Below are 18480 nucleotides of genomic sequence, written 5' to 3' on the forward strand. Positions count from 1 at the left end.
TGGCAGCCCAGTCTCTTTCTAATAAACCTTGGGTTCTAGGAAGACAATTTTGGTGAAATGCCTGACACCGTGACCTCTGCTGTCAATCCCTGCGCCAATCAGCGAGCAGAATTCTTACAAAGCTCCATCAATCTGGCGGCTTCACCCCACAGGCTGCAGCTCCATCGAGAGGATTCCATCTTTCCTGCACGCGCACCGCACCGCGGCGAGGCGAGGCGAGGCGAGCGCGAGCGTCCTCCTCGCCACCCTCCCGTCCCCGCCTGTAGGCACAGCCCACCTAATGGCTCCTCTAGAAGCTAAAAGGGAAGGAGGAGAGGAAGTGCTGCAGCCCGTCTCCCTGCGGAGAGGGGGGCAACCTGCTTGCATCGGGTCTACGTGGAAGGAAGGCGCTGGGGGGAGACCCCTCGCAGGCGGCAAACCTATTCACAAAATGCATTCCAGCTGCGCCCGGGAAGCCTCCATGCATCCCCCACATGACACATGGACACGGGCAGCGAGGATCGCAGCCCTTTACACCCGCAGCGCAGCCCGCAGCCGCCGGCCGGGTCCGCTCCATTACATAACGGGCGGCTTCCGCGCCCAGGTCCCCGCCGCGCCCGCCGCGCCGGGCCGGACCGTACCTGTAGGAGCGCTCCCCGCGCACCGTGTGCTTCCGGAAAGGAATGATGGTCCCGTTATCCTGGATGATGTCGTTGTTGTTCTCGCCATTGGGGGACAGGGTCTGGGTCGGACCAGGCATTGGCGCGGCCCCGAGGAGGGATCAAACCGCTGGGGCTGCTGGTGAGGAGGTGGCCGCTCTTCCCGCTCCCGCGCCCTCCGCAGACCTCGCCGCCGCCGCCGCCCGCTTGCTCCCTCGCAGCTCCCTGCTCGCCGCTCTGGCTCCCGCCCCGCCCCGCCCTCCCGCGCCCCGCCCTCCCGCTGCTGACGTCAGAGCGCCGGCAGCAGCAGCGGGTCACGTGGGCCGGCCCGTCACCATAGCAACCCGCTAACTCATCACCTCGCCCCTCACTCGCGCTGGGCCGCGGGGCGACCACACCGGCAGCTCCGGGCGGGCGGGCGGGCACCGGGCGGGCCTACATCTGGCACGTAAACATCTGGCGCGTAAACATCTGGCGCGTAAACCCCGGGCCGCCTCCGGCCCCCCTCGCCGACGCGCCGGGTCTCAAACCCGGCTCTTCCTCTAACCATTTCCTTTCCGACCCGCGCTCCCACCGCAGCTGTGTACACAAAAGAGCGGTTCAGGAGGAGGAGGGGGCCCTTTAACTCCTTCCACACCAGGCGCTTATGCCATTAAAGCCAAACTCGGCCTGGTTTCAGGGAAACGAGACCCCTGGCGGCCTGCTTCTGGGAAAGGTATCGGACTAAGGGTTTAGGTCCAGCTTTCTCCGCCCGCCCCCCCTTCTCCAAACAGAAGCAACCTCCTCCCCCATTAGCCCCCAACCTGAACACCAAAGGGGAAGCTGTATTGCCTTCTAATCAATGTAATCTTTACGTTAATGTGAAGCGTAAAGACTGCAAATTAAGAGACTTTCTGCACAAAAGAACCCCCAAAGAGGGCTTGTGAAAAAGATATCCACCATTTTAGAAGATCATAGTTACCCAAGACCCCCTCATTCAAATTCTTATACTGCCTTATGCTGCAGAAAACGAACTCCTTGCCATTTATTTCACTTCCATTGGAATTCAGCGAACACCCAATTTAGTATCTGGGAGCTCTCAGCATCCAAGCTACTCCATATCATTGTCATGTAGTTTTCAAATACACTGGCTATGAGACGGGTACTATTATCATTAAAGATGAGTAAGCGAGTGAGATTAAGTAACCTGCTCAAGGTCAGGCAGCCAGAAAGTAATGAACTGGAACTTCAAAATGACATGCTTTTTGTCAGTGTGATTGGACAGTAGTGATCTATATTTAATGTGAGCTCATAAATATCATAGATCAAGGAAAGAATCAAGTCCTTTATGTACACTCTCAACATGACCACTGTGAGATTTGCTATTACTGTGCGAAGTCTATGGATTCGGTTATAAACTCTGGCCAGGCCCCAGGTGTGTCCAGTGCTCTCCTCCAGGGAGGAGAAGAGAGTTTGAAGGATTCTCTGTTTATCTAAAGTAGTCCCTGACCTTGAGTGGGGTGGAAAAGGGGGAAGAATTGGTGTGTAAAAGGCAGCATAAATATATGTAGCAGAAAGTACTAGCGTACTAGGCTATATGGTCACAGCACTGCATGGATCAGCAGCTTTATCATTTTGTGATACAGATGTTAAAAACAAGTAAAAACTTTGTCATTCCTGATGATTCTCCAGCATATCTCCCTAGTAATAAGTTATTTCTGGCATCAAGCAACTAGAATTAGAATCAAATGGCTTACAACCCAGATGGCAATGATATTCTCAAACAAAAGGGCACCCCCCCCCCATTGTATATTCTCCTTTCGGGCTACATTTTAATAATTATATTTTATGCTTCTCCAGTGAATCCACAGTATACAAGTTGATGTCTTCATATCTTAGCTTACATGAGATTTTTTTTTTTCATATAAAGATCCAATTCTCACCTAAGACTTACAAGGCACAGAGACATATCTAAGTCAAAGAGATACACACCAGGCCTCACATTGCACAAGGAGCTATAAGGGGCTTGAGAGTGCAGTCATCGCTACAGAGATCCGCTTCCTCTTACTATTTTTGTTATTAGACCCACAGTTGTCAATTTCCCTCCTAAATTGGTTCTTTTTCACAAAAGCTTCCCTTTTCTTTGGGGACAGTGTGAAGCTGAAAAACACAGTGTACAAATGAAGTATTTAATGTCTTCGGAGCACACCCTCTCATTCTGTGTTCTGTATCACAGCGTACGTTTCCATGACCCCATATTTAAGTGGTAGGTTAGGCGTCGCTCATGGTATCGTAGGGACTAAATGTGTCGGAATGTGGACGCATGGCTCCTGGATTACACCGAGTAATTCTGTGGAGCGAGCACCCCACTGCTTCCAGGCTGCTGTGAAGGAGAAGGCCACAGCCCAGAATCCGAGTTGATGGACTAGGAGGGGAAGGGTAGTGAGTCGGGTGAGGGAGGTGTCCCAGGCCCCTTGCACATTTTCCGCTGGAACTGCTCTGAGCCACATCGCTCTAAGGGACCCAGAGGACTCCAGAGGCCTGGGACCACCCTCCAAGATGCAGGGGTAACAGGAGTGATCATCTGAAAATACTAGACAGGTGTGTTTTCCCTTCTCGTGTCAAAGATCAGGCGATCTGGCAGCCATTCCCCAGGTCAGCCCTAGGGGGAAGGGGAGGGCGGATGCTGGGATACAGGGAGAGTGCAGGAGAGGCAGGGGCAGGAAGGGAAGCGTCTCCCCTTTCCAATCCCAACTGAGCGCAGGAGAAGGGGATGAAAGTAGGAGAAAGCGGGTCTCCCACCGTCAAGTCCCGGAAGGGAGGCTTAGCAGAGAGGTAGCGGTTCTGTTCTCGGCCCAAGAGACTTTCTTTTGTCTCATTTCCCATCTGAGACTCCAGGAAAAGACCCCCTTAAAGTGCAGCTCCCTAGCACCTCCTCCCCACACAGGGGCAGCCCCAGGACAGTAACCAGCTGCTTGGTAGGTGGGGCAGAGGAGCTATTGAGAGGCAAGGGGGGGTCTCTAAGATGAAATATTCACCCAAGAGATGGAGTTGGCTACCCAAAGATAGTGTCAACTGGCAGAGGTGCCAAAACCGTGACCTGGTGAGCTTGAAACCTGTTCTGTCTCCGCACCCTCAGTGGGTGAGCAGAGTCGCACAGGTTAGCGTAGAAGGAAAGAACGAACCTAAAATGCCCGTGTCCCTGACTGTGGGTTCAGGCTGAGCCCTGTGTGCGCAGGTGCAGCCATAATAAGGTGCATGCAGACCGCATGCGGCACCTCCCACTGCCCGTGGAGAAATGAGCAAAGTGGGGGCTCTGGAGGCAGGCGGCCCCGGGTCCCCAACTTGACTTCAGCAAGTTAGTTTGCATCTAAGATGTAGATTCCTCATCTATAAAGTCTGTGTAATAATGCTGGTTGCCTAGGGTTGCTGTGAAGATGAAATTCCATAATATATCTCACCAGCTAACGCAGTGCCTAGCATACGGCCAATGCTCTTCAGCGCGATGTGCTATTTTTCAGCAGGATTCTGGGTGTATCCTAAAACGTCCCTTCTTGCACTTGACACCTGTAACTGGATTTCGTGTGTACCAGAAGCTGGCAAACAAGGAGTCCAGTCCCCGGCTCTGTCCTTGAGGAACTCATTGTTTGTTAAGATGAAATACTGGCAATCATGATACAATATAATGCTGTCAAAATGGGGCCCCAGAGGGTGATATGGGACCATGGAAGGTGAGCACCTAGTTCAGAATGGAAATTGGCAAGTAGGTCTGGCAAAGTTACCCCACAGAGCTATCACCTAAGCCAGCGGTTCTCAACCTGTGGGTCTCGACCCCTTTGGCGGTCGAACGACCCTTCCACAGGGTCGCCTAAGACCATCCTGCATATCAGATATTTACATTACGATTCATCACAGTAGCAACATGACAGTTATGAAGTAGCAACGAAAATATTTTTATGGTTGGGTCACAACATGAGGAACTGTATTTAAAGGGCCAGAAGGTTGAGAACCACTGACCTAAGCCTCAGATGAATAATAATGATGACATTTTCTGTTCTCTTCCTCTGTACCAGACAGAACGGGAGATTCCTTAAGGCAGGGACTTCAACGGTTCTGTTCGCTGCTCTATCTGCAGTTCCTAGTAGGCCACGAGTGAATATGTAATTCATTCATTTATTCAACAAACACCTGATTTGATTCTCAAAACAACCCCCACGATAAAATTGAGGCTCTAAAAGGGGAAGCAACTTGTTCAGGTTGGATGGTTTTCTCAGCCCCAAAGCCACACGCCTACCCATTAGGCAGCACGGTCACCTAAAGGTGGCCAGTAGCCGGGAGGGAAGATAAAGGACCCCTCGGGCAGATGCGCTTGGGCACAGAGGTAGGACGGTGTGATGTCTCTGAGACACAGTAAGTTGTTCCGTATGGACTCAGACTAGAGGACACAGAGGCAGGAGATAGGACAAGGACCAGGCTCAGAAAGGTGCTGTGGCCACGCTAAGGAGTTGAGCTTAATTCTGAAGGCACTTTGGAACCATGAAGTGCGTTAGGGAGGGAAATTGATAGGGAAATTCGCATCAAGAAGGTCTGATGCTGGCAAGGAAGATTAAAATGGGACAGGTGATGGAGGCCTAAACTAAGACAGCGGCCACGAGGTTAAAAAAGAAAGCACAGTCTGGCTGGTGTTGCTCAGTGGTTGAGCATCAACCCATGAACTAAGAGATCCCAGGTTCGATTCCCGGCCAGGGCACACGCCCGGGGTTTGGGGCTCGATCTCCAGGAGGGGGTGTGCAAGAGGCAGCTCATCTCAATGTTTCTATCCCTCTGCCTCTCTCTCTAAAATCAATTTTAAAAAAAAGAAAAAAAAAGAGAGCACAGATCTGAGATTGTCGGAGGGTATAATTTTCAGGATTTTCTGAGTAACTGGATGTGGGCACAGATGTTGATGAGGGTGCACAGTGAAGGAGAAAGAGACATTTCAAATGAATCCTTGCTTTACGGCCTGGGTGAGCAGGTGGACAATGGCATCACGCTAAGACATACAGGTTGAATTGCCCTTCTTGAAGGAAGTTTCTCCTACTAGGTCTTGGACCTAGAGAAGTGCCTACAGGACATCCAGCGGTGACAAGGAGTGGTCACTGGGCTTCGCACATAGTGGGTGTTCATCAGGTGTCTGTTGACTAAGGGACTATGTGGGCCTCTGAACTTCGCAGATACCTCTGACTTGGAGATTTGGAGGAAATGATCTCAGAGGTGATCACTGAAGCTGTGGGTGTTGACATCTCACTCAGGAAGAAAGAGAAACGCTGGGATGGAACTCTTTAAAAGCTGAGCGACTCAGAGGGAAGGTAGGGGAGGGTGGGGTAAGGGGGCGAGATCAACCAAAGGACTTATATGTACGCATATAGGCCTAACCAATGGACACGGACAACAGGGGCGTGAGGGCATGAGTAGGGAGGATGGGGGGGTAATGTGGGGATAAGGACACATATGTAATAACTTAATAAAAAAATTAAAAAGAAAAAAACACTGAGCGACTAAAAAAAAAAAATCACCAGAGGGAGTGGTTTCCCTGGGTCCCGGGGAGAAGCAGAGAGAGGGAAGTCTGGGGGGGAGGGGGAGTGGCATGGTCACAGGAAGTTTGAATCAGATAAGGCAGAGAAGTGTTCACTACCTTTGATAAGGTGCTTTCAAAGGTATGTTTAAGAAGTTGGATTCTAGATCTGAAGGAAATACAGAAATCCCCACAAGTAGGGAAAGCTGAAATATTTTGCCAAGCAAAGATATTCAAGGAAGGAAGGAAGAGATATTAGATCCAGGGTCATGTATATAGTATCGGCGACTAACTAGAACCAACAAGTATCTGCATTGAAAAGCTCCTAGTGATACCAGAGGGTTCAATGTGTTCATGGATGAGTGCCAGTTAGGCCCCAGATGAACGGATCCCACCTCTGCACCCCCATTCTAGTGGAGTCAAGACTCCCCCCGCCCCCCAAAAAAAGTCAAACAAATATTTAAAACTCCTGTTTGGAGAGCAGGGCTACTAAGGTGGACCCCGGAGCCAGAGCCATGGGAACAACACACACAAAAGGAAGCCAGCAGCACTCCCAGGACTAAGAGCCAATCAAGACGGAGCCGGGAAGCAGCCCAGGTTTTCATTCCCAGAGTTCGCAGGTCGTAGCAAAATCCCTTTTCTCTGGCCAGCAAACACCGATAATTGCGTATTGGCAGAAATCACCGTCTCTCTACTCCAGCAGAGAGGTGCCTCTAGAACAGGCACTGTGACCTGCCTTGGATCTGAAAACGCCAAAAGGATAGCAGGGAACATATGACATCATCAGCCAGCCGGACGCTAATCCTGATTCCATCCCAGAAGCACCCGCTGCTCACGGATGCCTTTCCCGGGTGATAATGTGTCCGCTGGAGTGATAAACGAGATAGTCAAAGGCATTCACACCTGCCGCACCACCTCTGGTGGGGGCTTCCTTAGACTATCACCTCCGAATGCAGACACCGATTCCACGCAGCTGGCACCATTGCTGTCCCGGGAAAAGGCACTTCTCCCACGCGTGCGTCCTAGGCTAGCTCCCAGCAGGGAATGGCAGAACTGCTGATCAATCAGCAGTGATGGCGAACCTATGACACATGTCAGAGGTGACACGCATGTCAGAGGTGACACGCAAACTCATTTTTTTGGTTGATTTTTCTTTGCTAAGTGGCATTTAAATATATAAAATAAATATCAAAAATATAAGTCTTTGTTTTACTATGGTTGCAAAGATAAAAAAATGTCTATATGTGACACGGCACCAGAGTTAAATTAGGGTTTTTCAAAATGCTGACACGCCAAGCTCAAAAGGTTCGCCATCACGGAATCAATGACTTACAAGACGCGCGCCACACCCAAAATGATAGCAGGGAATAAATGTGTGATTGGTCAGCCGGGGGCACTGGCCCCGGAATCACATTGGTGGCAGAGAAATGTATTTGAGAGGGGTCCTTGCTCACTCCCTTTCCCCCAAGGCATGAAGACTTCAGTGGGTCTTTCTGCAGAGCTGGTGAGAATTGTCTGATTGTGTATACGGCTCCTGGCTTGTAGTCATAGCATTTTATTTACGAAACACTGGTGAGTTTTCTCCCTGAGGAAGGAACGCTCTGCAAAGCCAACCCACACAGGCGCGCTCCTCCGGGGTTGACTGTTGCGGGTTATTTCTCAGCCACTTTGTAGCTGCGCTGACGCCCGGGCCGGCAGCATCCTGCGAGCCCCCTCCCTACGTGCCAGTCAAACAGCAAGGCTTCCGTGATGTCAAAACACAGAACACGCCACCGCGTAAGCTTTCTCTGTGCGGGAATTTCTTTTCTCATTTGCTTTTTCTTGGGTTTTCGCAAGCTTGGCCTTAATTCTGTGGAATAGCTCAGAGAACATGATGGGAATGCAATTCGAAAACGCTCACGGAGCACTGCGATTTCTGGAGTCATTCAGTCACATCTGTGTCATGTGAGGTTTCACTCTATTAAATAAAAATGTGCTTGTGAATTATGCCATCTGGTTAAATTTAGGAGCTTTAAATATGTTTTCCATAAAAATACAATGTGACAAACGTGATAACTGGAGCATGGATTAGGTAGCGCAGGATTCGGAAAAGAAAGGCACCTTGTCGGGGAACTAGAAACAGCTTCGCCAAGGCGGTGATGTTTATTAGTACGAGGGCTCAATTATTCATTCAACAAATATTTATGGAGCACCTAGTATGTGCTAGGAATAATTCTAGGCACTGAAACTACAGAAATTAACAAAATATAAAATTTCCTGTCCTCATGGAACTTACACTTGAGTGTGTGTGTGTGTATGTGTGTGTGTGTGTAGCCATCGCAACACCGAATTTTTTTTTTTTTTTAATATGTTTCATTGATTTTTCACAGAGAGGAAGGGAGAGAGACAGAGAGCCAGAAACATCGATGAGAGAGAAACATCGATCAGCTGCCTCCTGCACATCTCCCACTGGGGATGTGCCCACAACCCAGGTACATGCCCTTGACCGGAATCGAACCTGGGACCCCTCAGTCCGCAGGCCGATGCTCTATCCACTGAGCCAAACCGGTCTTGGCGCAACACCGAATGTTTACTGAGCACTTTAATGGGCCAAAACGATGCTTTAATTGAGGAGGCACCTCAGTCCTCACAGAAACGTATGAGGAAGGGGCGATTTCAAACCCCGATTCCTCAGAGGAGGTTAAGAAGTAAAATAACTTTGCCTGATCACTAGCCAGGAAGTGGGAAGCTGGGCACGCACAGGCCTGCCAGGTGTCAAAGCCGGCTCTCTAACCCACTAGCAGCCTGCCTTCCACCAGGGTCTGAGCAGACCTGGGAGAAGGAGCGCAGGGAGGAGAAAGCAAGGCCACAGAGGCAACAGTGTCGACTGCTGGCCGGGAGGCAGCTCAGTGGGAGCACAGGGGTGAAGCCAGGAGAAGGCCCTGGGCAGGGCATGAGGAGGGATGGGCCCTGTCCGGGGAGCAGTATTCTTGGAGAGATTAGAAGGGTAGGAGTTGTAAATTACGGCTAAGGAAAAGGAAGGGGGAGGGAGGAAGGATTCGGAGTTAGCAGTATATGTTATCAACAGAGAAAAATAATTGTCTTACCCTTATGTATAGGGATTAACTATTTTCTTTTTCTGAGTAAGCCTCGACTGTCACTGTCCATGTCTCTGCTATCTTCTGGAGGGGGAGAGACCACAGGCAATTGTTCTGGTATTTGTTTTCAAGGCTAAAGTCTGCTTTCATTTTCACTCTACCAGGACTGCTGTCATTCAGCCCTCCGGCTACAGGCATGCCTCGCTGAATGCTCTCACTGAACGTGCCCATGCCCAGGTTCGTGAGACTCCTGTATTTCATTCCACCTTACTTCCATGTTCATATAAAACACCTCCTATTGAGCTGACAGGTAGGACGACTAAAAGAGGATAAAAGGCATCCTGGGCTCAGTTGGGGGGCCAGGGAAATGAAGAGACTCTCGGTACCATTAGCCAAATCTTCCAGAAGGCTCAGGAGCTTGTAAGCTGTGATTTCTTCAGGGCTCTCAACAGTCAGCTAAGCCAGTGGTCAGCAAACTGTGGCTCGGCAAACCCCGGCTCACTAGCCACATGCGGCTCTTTGGCCCCTTGAGTGTGGCTCTTCCACAAAATACTGACTTCTGCACGTGGGCCACGAAGTTTCAATCACACTGTATGTGCGCGCCCGCACGTGGTATTTTGTGGAAGAGCCACACTCAAGGGACCAAAGAGCCGCATGTGGCTCGTGAGCCGGGGTTTGCCGACCACAGAGCTAAGCCATTGGCCTTCCTCCCTTTCTTTTTCCTTTCAATAAAACTTTATCAACACAAGTGTGAACGTCAGATTATTTTCACGTGTTACCAATACCACTTTTCTTTGGCTCCCCTTCCTCACCGCTGGAAAGTGCAGGCACCACCCCTAGACCAAGGGCTGTTCAGAGCCAGTGGCCAGCTGGGTCTGGCCGCGGCTGTGGCGTGCAGACCTGTCATGGACTCAGGCTGGGACCTGTTCGCTACAATCCATTGGGCTTTATTTTTGACTTTGATATTCAGAAGTCCTAACTGAGTGAAGACGCTCTTGAATTTATAAATCCAAAGCCAGCGGGGGAGGGTGGGGACAGTCGTTCTAACAGGCACAGCGGCCTCCAGAGTCTCAGAGCCACTCAGGCGCCAGGCCACCGTGGCCACCAGGGACACAGGAGGAGGGCGTCCCCCCGCCGGGGCGTCCCGGGGAGCCTGCCGTCCACGACAGGGGAGCTACGGCGCCCGATGGCTCCTCACCAGTGCGTCCGGGAACATGAGGCCAGCAGCTGGGGAGCAGTGTGAGTCATGGGAGAGACATTCACCAATTTCTGACCTCATCCAAATAAAATTCTAGAAAAGAAATTAAAGACGCTTACTTCATTAAAAAAAGAACGCACATGGAAATTATGAAGTAAGTTTCCATTGGGAATGTTTTAATTAGTGCTTATATTTTGTTTGCTCAAGAGCTTATAATGTCAAGTCTTCGTGACCTCAATTCACATGCACCAAGTATCTGTAGGACGCGCACGTGAGGGATCTGACTACAGAGTCTAACGTATGGAAACATGAACGGTCCCCTTTAAGGGGCTTCTATTTAATTTCTATGTGAAGGAACCAGACCCCTGAGAAATCCAGAGGGATCTGAGTCTTAACAGCACAGGCTCTGGGCTCCCAGGAGCATGAGGGCCCGATGCGGGTGAAGGGGTCCGTGTGACACCCCTTTTTCTGCAGAGCTGCCGAGTATTCCTGGGGGGTCAGCGGGACACTCCTGGCCCTACGCGGCAGTGACAAACGTCAGCAGAAAACAGGCCTCTTCCGCTGACGCAGCCATTTTTTCTGAGGCCGAGCTGCCATGAAAGCAACTCAACACCCCCCTGCCCCCCCCGCAATCTCCATTGTTTCCAGAAGCTCCTGGTGAAAGTGTGATGTGGTGCCTACAGCCATCACTGCAGTCTCCCACTCGCCGAATAAAGGCAGGCCAGAGGCAGGAGTGGACACTAGGTTGGGGCATTGGTGGGACCACACAGTGCATTTACTGAGGAGGACTCCCCCTGCCTCCTCCCCCCACCCCCCGCCCCGCGGTCCCCCGCTTCCCACACCTCCAGCCTGTACTGCACCCCGAGCCAGCACTCAGTTCCGAGTCCTCAGAATCGCTGCTCTCCCTCCCCCGCGTCTCTCATTTGGTCACCATACCTGCTTCTCTCACAACCTGACACGTAGGCCCCTTCCTCTCCTCTCCACTCCCAACAGGGGACACGCCCCCTCCAGCGGGCTCCCTGCTTCCCGGCTCTCTTACCGCTCGATGCTTCTGACAAACCATGACAGTGACCTCCCCCCTTCTTTCCCAAAGTCTCCAGTGGTTCTCCATCAGGTCCATATATAAAAACCCCAAGGTTCCCTTTCGGTGCTGAAAGCCTTAGGCAATCTCACTCCCCTCAGACCCCCACCTCCCACCTCCGACAGGAGGGTGGGGTTAACGTGGCTGCCTCTTAACCTGGAATGCTATTTGTCTCCTGGAGTCAGCATCAGAAAAGACTTCCCTGGAAGCGATGAGCAGAGAAAAGAGCCCGGAGGTGTCCCTATTTGGAATCATTCACACAGGCTCCTGTAGCAAGAGAGTCTTCCGTCCAATTATTGCTTTGGACTCTGTTCCGTGGGGCTGCCAGACCTCTGAGCTACCGCTTGACAATAACTTCAGCTGCTTCAGTACAAAGGCAGGAAGAGGACGGCCAGCGGTCCGCTGGATTATGATGTCAATGTAACAGCACCCGAGTTCTCCCCTCAGGGCCCCGTCCACCCAGGGCGGGAGGGAGAGCCAGGGACACGCAGCCACTGCCACGCCTCTTCACCTGCTCGGACCAATCAGACGACACCCTTACAGCCGGAACCACGGGTTCAGCCAATTAAACTGTCATCTTAGAAACCTCAGAGGCGACAATTGCTCTAAGTCAGTGGTTCTCAACCTTCCTAACGCCGTGACCCTTTAATACAGCTCCTTGTGTTGTGGTGACCCCCAATGTCATTGTTACACATTGAACATAATTAAAGCATAGTGATGAATCACAAAAACAATATGTAATTATATATGTGCTTTCCGATGGTCTTAGGCGACCCCTGTGAAAGGGTCATTCGACCCCCAAAGGGGACGCGACCCACAGGTTGAGAACCGCTGCTCTAAAGAAATAAAGAATCAGCCTCGCTGGTGTGGCTCAGTGGAGAGAGCGTGGGACTGTGGACTGAAGGGTCCTGTCAAGAGCACGGACCCTGGTTGCAGGCTCTCGGCCCTGGTTGGGGTTGTGCGGGAGGCAACCCATCGATGTGTCTCTTTCACATCGGTGTTTCTCTCCGTCTCTCTCTCTCCCTCTACTCTCTCTAAAAACCGTGGAAAAATATCCTCGGGTGAGGATTAAAAAAAAGAAAAGAAAAGAAATCAAGAACCACACATCAAAGTTCCCCTGAGGTCAGTGGTGAGGCCGGACCCCAGGCCCCTGGACGTCTCTCCAGCGGCTGGGCTGGTCGCTCCCACTCGGGCACCGGCTGCTGAGAGCAGCCCTCGCACTCGCACGCACCGCGCTGGGCTGGGGAAAGCCCCTCATCCCGTGGTCTCCTCCCCCCACCATCCCGGAGACCAGCTCCTGCAGCTGGACCCAGGGCTGCGGAGGGAGGGAGGCGGCTGCGAGCCCCCCGTGTGGCCTGCGCCGCACAAGCCCCGTGCAAAGGCCGCCTTCGGGTCAGGAGAGGGAGCACAGCGTTGCTGGTGCCAACCAAGGTGTGAGGCTGAATGTCACGAAAGAAGCTCAGAGTAACCCCCTCAGGCGGCCTCCCGATGCAATTCTAAAATGCCTCATCAACTGGCGTTACTTTTCCCATTTTATTTTCTCCACTCCCCCGCCTCTAAGCAAAAGCATCACGGACTCCCACCCTTTAAATCCATCACCGTAGCCATGCCCAGCACGGAGGGAAAAGCCCAATCACAGACCAACACAGAGTGTCAGCCTGGCCCGGCCGGCATGGATCAGTGGTTGAGCGTTGACCTATGAACCAGGAGGTCACGGTTCGATTCCACGGTCAGGGCACATGCCCGGGTTGCGGGCTCGATCCCCAGTGTGGGGCGTGCAGGAGGCAGCGATCAATGATTCTCTCTCATCATGGATGTTTCTCTCTCTCTCCCACTCCTTCCCTCCCACAAATAATAATAATAATAATAATAATAATAATAATAAATAAAAAACAACCAAAAAACCCCACGTCTGTCCGGCCTCTCGGGGGTCCTGCACACGGTTCCCTGGCCAAAGGCAGCGCCCGGAGCGAGGGGGAGAGGCTGCTGCCCACAGCGGTGTCTGTGCCGGACAGGAAGATCCTAAATTTACTGAAAAGCTCTTTTTTTTTCTGACTCCCCTTGAATATCAATCAGGCAAATGTGAGAGCCAAGTTTTCGGCATGAATTTACGCACAATTATAATTCCTTCCGAAATGGGAAATGGAGGTTAAGCGAGCTTTTGGATCCTGTTCCACAGATCATGCTACATTTTGTGACACTTGGCATTCCCGTTTCCGTTTTCTGAAGAAAAGCAGGCTTTACAGTTATCACTAGATCTGACGTGGGTTCCTCTGTATAAAATGCTTTGTTCTATGACGGTCTGAAGACAGCAGCATTTAAAGCCTAAAGGCAAATACTACTCCACGAGGCAACGGATACCCCAGGAGTGAGGGGTGGTGTCCGCGTGTGAACGGAGGGAAGAGGGACCCGGGATATTAATACTTTGCAAAGGGGTTTGAAGAGATCTCTGTGCTTCCTGGCTTCAAGTTGGAAGCTGAGAACCTTGTGGTAAGTAGGATCTAGATGGGAAAGTTGCTAATATCCCATTAGCAGAGCAGGATTAGAAGTTCACTGAAGACGCAACAAATATCCACAGCCCTGAACTCTGCGTGCGTCTAATGCAATAAACCCGGCGCTCCCCCCCCCTCCCCCCCCCCCCCCCCCCCCGCCATCAACCGCATCCCTGAAAGCTTTCTGATAGAGCCAGCACACACTGTGAGCCTGGAGCAGCAACTCTTTGTTTTTATATAAAAACTAGAGGCCTGGTGCATGAAATTCATGCAGGGGGGTGTCCATCAGCCCAGCCTGCACCCTCTCCAATCTGGGACCCCTCAGGGGATGTCTGACTGCGGGCAGTTGGACATCCCTCTCACAATCCGGGACCTCTGGCTCCTAACCACTCACCTGCCTGCCTGCCTAATTGCCCCTAACCCCTCTGCCTGCCTACCTGCCTGATCACCCCTAATTGCCACTGCCTGCTGGCTTGATCGCCCCTAACCGCCTCTGCACCCCCCCCCGCCCCCCCCCCCCCCGGCCTAAGCCACAGTCTGGCCTCCCGCTGGGGGAGGCAACCTGGCGGATCAGAGGAAGGCGCCACCCCCATTACCCCGCGGCTGCTGCCACTGCCAGCCTGAGCCTGGGCCCTTCGCAGCCCCACCTTGGCCCTAGCAGCTGCTGCGGCTTTGTCCAGAAGGATGTCAAGAAGGTAGTCCGGAAGATGTCTGCCCTAATTAGCATATTACCCTTTTATTAGTATAGAGAAGGGTTTTTGTATATAAAGGTTTTGACCAAAAAAACTTAAACTTATTCTTTACTGTAATATATTTGACCTTTATGATTAAATAAAAATAGTTGGATTATCACATTCTTATGATGAAAGATATTTGATCATATTACAAATGTTGCCTAATAAAATGGCTATATCTTCACTTCTCCACCAGCCTGGAGAAATACTACTGGGTAAGAAACATCAAGGCATCAGTAATTTAAAAATAGGTATATCATCCTGGGTATCATCTTGTTAGTAGCCTCAGCTCAGATGACCTAACCAACGAGTCTGAAATTATTATACAGCTTTATTCTCCCTCCTCCCTTTTTAAGTCCATCCTGTTCAAATATTTACCCAACCAAAAAAATCCTATCAATTCTTTTCCAGCTGCCTCTCTCAGTATTTTTTTGTTTGTTTGTTTGTTTCTAGCAAATTCATATCATCAGAAATGTGGACAAATGCAGTAGCTTCCAAGAGCTTGTCTTTTCCGCTCTCCCTTCCTTCCCATCTCTTCTATCTCTGTGAATATGTTGTCATTTATAGAAAATGCACATTAAGAATTGAGTGCTACAATGAAAAAAAAAAAATCAAGGTTGTTGGTAAGATGCAGCTTTCAAAAAAGAGTGTGCTGGGTTAGGCCATGGTTACCAGGCCATGTTTTCTTAAGCAGGGGGAAGAGCGGCTGGCCCATCCAGAACTGTTATTCCTGGCTGGAGACCACACTGCCATTACACAATGTGCCAAGCTCTCAATTCATATTTTCTGACAAACCAAGCACAGTTCTTCCCTACGCCAGCACCAGAGAAGGGTCCTAATGGCTCGGTCCAGCTCCTAAGCCAAGGTTCTGCTGCCTGAGTGGCATTGCCTCACGCCGGTCTGAAACATGCCACTCCCCGGAGCAAAACTAAAGTGAGAAGCAAGACTCTCACGAGAGACGCTCTCCCGAGCGATACGACAGTGCCCGCCACGGCCTTGAAAGGCCGGAACACGTCAGCACTGGGAATGCCACGGGGCCGGGCGGGCTGTGGCCACGCTCCAAAGCGGGAGTCCCAAGTGTCGGGAAACACGAAGCCCGCGGGGCGCAGAGCTCAGTCTCCTGGGCATCTGAGGTTTCACGTGGCCTTTACCGTCCATGTTTCTCAGTGTAGTTTGTTGTGAACCTGATCATCCGTGATCCCCTTGCACTGCTCTCTGGAAGCCTGAACGTGACCAACTTGAGGACAGGGACAAACACGCCAGTGCGTGCATCTGGGACAGGATGCCACGTGAGGCGAGGGATGCTGGAAATCTGTGTCGCTCGCGGTACCAGTTGCTGGGCAACCCGACGCCACGTCAGCTTTGTAGACGTTCACAGAGCCCGCGGGGAACCTGTGCTGAGCAGGTGTCGGGGAGGGAGATGATTAAAGTAGAATTCATCACAAGCATCACTCTTGGGAATATTATGTTTTGGAAGTTAAACATTATATATGTGAAAAAAAAATAGATCTAAGGTAATATCCAATCAGGAGTTTCATAGTACAACAGCTGCCTTCACAGGGGATGTGGGAACACAGGTGTGAGGCTGCCAGCCGGGGGTATTGTTTAACCTGTCATGACCGATTAGTTTGAAGTCTACCAGATGGGCTTTGAAGGCGACTCTATGCGTCCAATAATGGCAGGTTGGAATAATAATGATATGTCACCTCTGTAGGCTATTCTACAGACTTTAACACTACACTCATGAACCGCGAGGCCCCATGGAAGACTGCTCGACAAGGTTAAAGAGCAGCACGCAGAGGTATGCACAAGGTATCGTTACGATATGCAAAACGGTGTGAAGGACGAGAAGGGAAAAACTAGAACAAATGATTTGTTAGGGTAGGATTAGAGGCTTATTTTCAATAATGGAAATTTTGGAAATACTACAGAAGTAGAAGAAAATATACACGAGAGACATTTGAGAAGGAATGCAGACAGCAGCTGGACGCTGGGAGATAAGTTACTTCAATAATTGTAAATAATCTAATCTATTTCTCATAAAACATAAGTATAGATCAGTACCAAGTGGCTGGAGGCTTTTACCCCAATGGTAACTAAGATGTTGAAATATGTCTTTGTTTCTTGAGTGATTTTAATCCAAATGAGCAACTGTCCATCTTCTATGACACTAACAGTTGTATTTCCACAAAGGGGTCACCTAGGGTCAACATGGCCGGGGTGGTCTGAGGGGAGTGAGGGCAGGAGGGAAAGGGGAGGAGAGGAGGAATACAGGTTCAACTTCTGAGGTCATCAGGATTAGTCACACTCACACACACACACACACACACACACACACACACGTCATTTGCTCCCATAACCTCCACTCTACTTCCACCCCTCCCCACCTCCGAAGGCTTTCTGCTTCACAGGCAGTTCCAAACGTGTATCTGAGTGTGAATCCTGCTTGTGGAAATAACTTTGGCTTCACACCTGCTTGGGGTCTAATCTCGCCTCTACCACTTACTAGCTATGAGCCTTGAACGCATGAGTAATCTCTCTGAAACTCAATTTCCTCACCTATGAAAAGCATAGGGCATGCGAAGATTGAGACAATGCTGGAGTTGTAGCTGAGTGCTTGGACCCAGCAGGCATTAAACAAAGCTTGTTCTCTCTCCCATTTCCCCCTTTGCACACAGGACCCTGTGCTCACATCGGAGAGAGAGTTCATGGAGAACTGGACACGAACCCGCCTCGCTGCAGGCTGTTCTCAGATCTTGCCCCCCCCCCCCATAATTACCCTCCCAGGGACCAGGATCCCTGGGTCATAACCGACGACGCAGCATGAGGCCAGGCCAGACTCGTGGGCACATCGCAGACCAGAGCGAGCTCCCGGGGGAGGCTCTGTTTGTCAGATGTACTTAAAACTTCAGTTCTCGCTAATCTGGCTTCTGGAGCTGGTTGTCCAATACAGCAGTCAGTGGCCACATGTGGCTATTTACGTTACATTAATTAAAATGAAATCCAACTGGAAATGCATCTAAAATGTTCTTCAACCACATAAACACATTCCAGATACTCAATGTGCACCTGTGGCGAGTGGCTACCAAATCTGACGGCACAGACACAGGGCATTTTCATCAACCCGAGGCATTTAGAACTGCTCCGGGGCCACCCGTGGGAACGAGAATGTCAGAGGGTTAGCGCCCAACATCTTCGTTTATTAATTCTTTGTAAAGACTCTCAGGCCAGAAAACTCAACTCAGTGAAGGGGGCAGAAGAAAACCGTTTCTTGATTAGGGAGCCTCACTAGATACAAGCATTCCAGGCACCAGCCTGAGGGACCTCAGTAGCATTCTTTCCGCATTCCTCAGCCCCCTCGGAAAGAACACGTTGATAAGACATGTCACCCTTTTCTGCTAGCCATAATGTCAGCACTTAACCAGATTCTAGAACTCTCTGTGAAAGGCAGAAATCTCCGGTAGGGTGCCGTGTACTAAAGGTTTGCTAAGCACTCGGCAGTTATATTTCTGAATGCAAAAAGCAGTTGGCTCAAGTCGGTGCCACAAGTACCCAAGCAGGACACCTTTGTGGATGAGGGATGGGACACCCAATTACTCACACTCTTCTACTTTCCATTATCAGTCAATTGTGAATGAAGGCCGGTCTCTCATAATCTATTCTGTCCACAGGGGGCGCTCGTGACTTAGTTACTAGTACAGTGATGGCGAACCTTTTGAGCTTGGGG

The 18480-nt window shown here is 50.8% G+C and overlaps 1 protein-coding gene across 4 annotated transcripts in view; it reads right to left on the minus strand.

Annotated features, from left to right (window-relative positions):
* Positions 1 to 18480, minus strand: part of MAPRE2 (microtubule associated protein RP/EB family member 2) — a 119420-nt gene that overhangs the window by 77544 nt on the left and 23396 nt on the right. Inside the window, exon 1 of one of the 4 annotated variants that reach the window (XM_081097723.1) lies at positions 621 to 884. The exons of 1 other annotated variant lie outside the window; for it this stretch is intronic. In XM_081097723.1, coding sequence (XP_080953849.1) covers positions 621 to 739 — 119 coding nt within the window. In that variant the 5' untranslated portion in view covers positions 740 to 884. Of the gene's footprint in view, positions 1 to 118; positions 314 to 620; positions 885 to 18480 lie in introns of those variants that run through there. 2 more of the 4 variants (XM_081097726.1, XM_081097725.1) reach the window with 2 other exon arrangements.

The sequence above is a fragment of the Myotis nattereri genome, assembly GCF_964212035.1.
Source record: "Myotis nattereri genome assembly, chromosome: 8".
Lineage (NCBI taxonomy): Eukaryota > Metazoa > Chordata > Mammalia > Chiroptera > Vespertilionidae > Myotis > Myotis nattereri.